The 1018-nt window shown below is 38.4% G+C and overlaps 1 protein-coding gene across 1 annotated transcript in view; it reads right to left on the bottom strand.

The window, feature by feature from the left end:
* Positions 1-645: 645 nt before the first annotated feature.
* The window catches only part of LOC108803819 (glutathione S-transferase P 1-like), a gene marked incomplete at both ends in the record, with an annotated part of 5202 nt that continues 4829 nt past the window's right edge, over positions 646-1018 (bottom strand). Inside the window, 2 exons of the mRNA XM_018575620.1 lie at positions 646-769; positions 858-973. Coding sequence (XP_018431122.1) covers positions 646-769; positions 858-973 — 240 coding nt within the window. The remainder of the gene's footprint in view (positions 770-857; positions 974-1018) is intronic.

Raw genomic sequence — 1018 nt, 5'->3', positions numbered from 1 at the left:
ATCGATTTTGAAAATAATCGTTAGCTGCAGCTCTAGCTTTTTGACCATTAAAAGGGGCCACTGCTGTGAGAAGACAGACGTCTATGACCAAAGAGGGGTGCAGATTTGATTTGGAGAGAAGGCAGGGGCACAAATGGAGGGCTGCACAGAGTGGCTCAAATGCAAATAGAATGCATATATTTGTTACAACAGTTCCAACACAACTTTAAAAGGGTGTCATATCCTTTGCAGGTAGTATAATCTTTCAGCACAAAAAAGAGCTGAAGATGGTTAAAAGAACCAAAAGGTCATCCATTGAACTAGTGCAAAGTTATTTTCAAGAACAGAACGTATCTTTCTATCTGCTGATTAACCCAAACACATAAGGCCTTTATTCCTTTATATAGTTTTTGGATATTGTGCAGAGCATTGCAAAATTCCTTTCTGCCCAAATGCACCAGAATAGCTGGTTTACAGCACAGATATGACCTGCCAAACTGCATACAGCCGGAAACATAGCTATCTTCAAGAAAAAAAAACTATTGATCCCTCATCAGAGTGCAGTGTCTGAAGACCACTTTTCTACCTAGCATTTAATTTCCTTGTTGCTACGGCAACAAGTTATAAATGAAAGGAATAAAATCTTTGATAAACCTCCCTCCTCACAACAACAGATTCTTACCTTATCTCCCACAAGAAAGCCTTTTCCTTCATTATTTTTAGCAAGGATACGCTCAAAATAACCGAGATCAGTGGGAAGTGCCTTTATGTAATCTGCCTTTCCATTTTCCTGAAGGAAAAAAAATCCACGCACCACAATTAATGCAGAAAGGGAGTAAAGATGTGTGGTAAAACCTGTACTGCCAAGTCATACTTACATAGTTTTGATAAATGAGACGAATATACTTTAACCTGAGATCTTCCACGCCATCATTTACCATGTCAATCTGTGCAGCCTCAATTGGAGTTTTCCCATACAGCCCTAGACGTGTTAATCATAGATTGTTAAAACAAGTATGTCACTGTTTAAAAAGCTAAA

This window comes from Nanorana parkeri, unplaced genomic scaffold (assembly GCF_000935625.1).
Source record: "Nanorana parkeri isolate BGI_ZX_2015 unplaced genomic scaffold, ASM93562v1 scaffold4273, whole genome shotgun sequence".
NCBI lineage: Eukaryota > Metazoa > Chordata > Amphibia > Anura > Dicroglossidae > Nanorana > Nanorana parkeri.
This window is presented reverse-complemented; position numbering and strand designations above follow the sequence as displayed.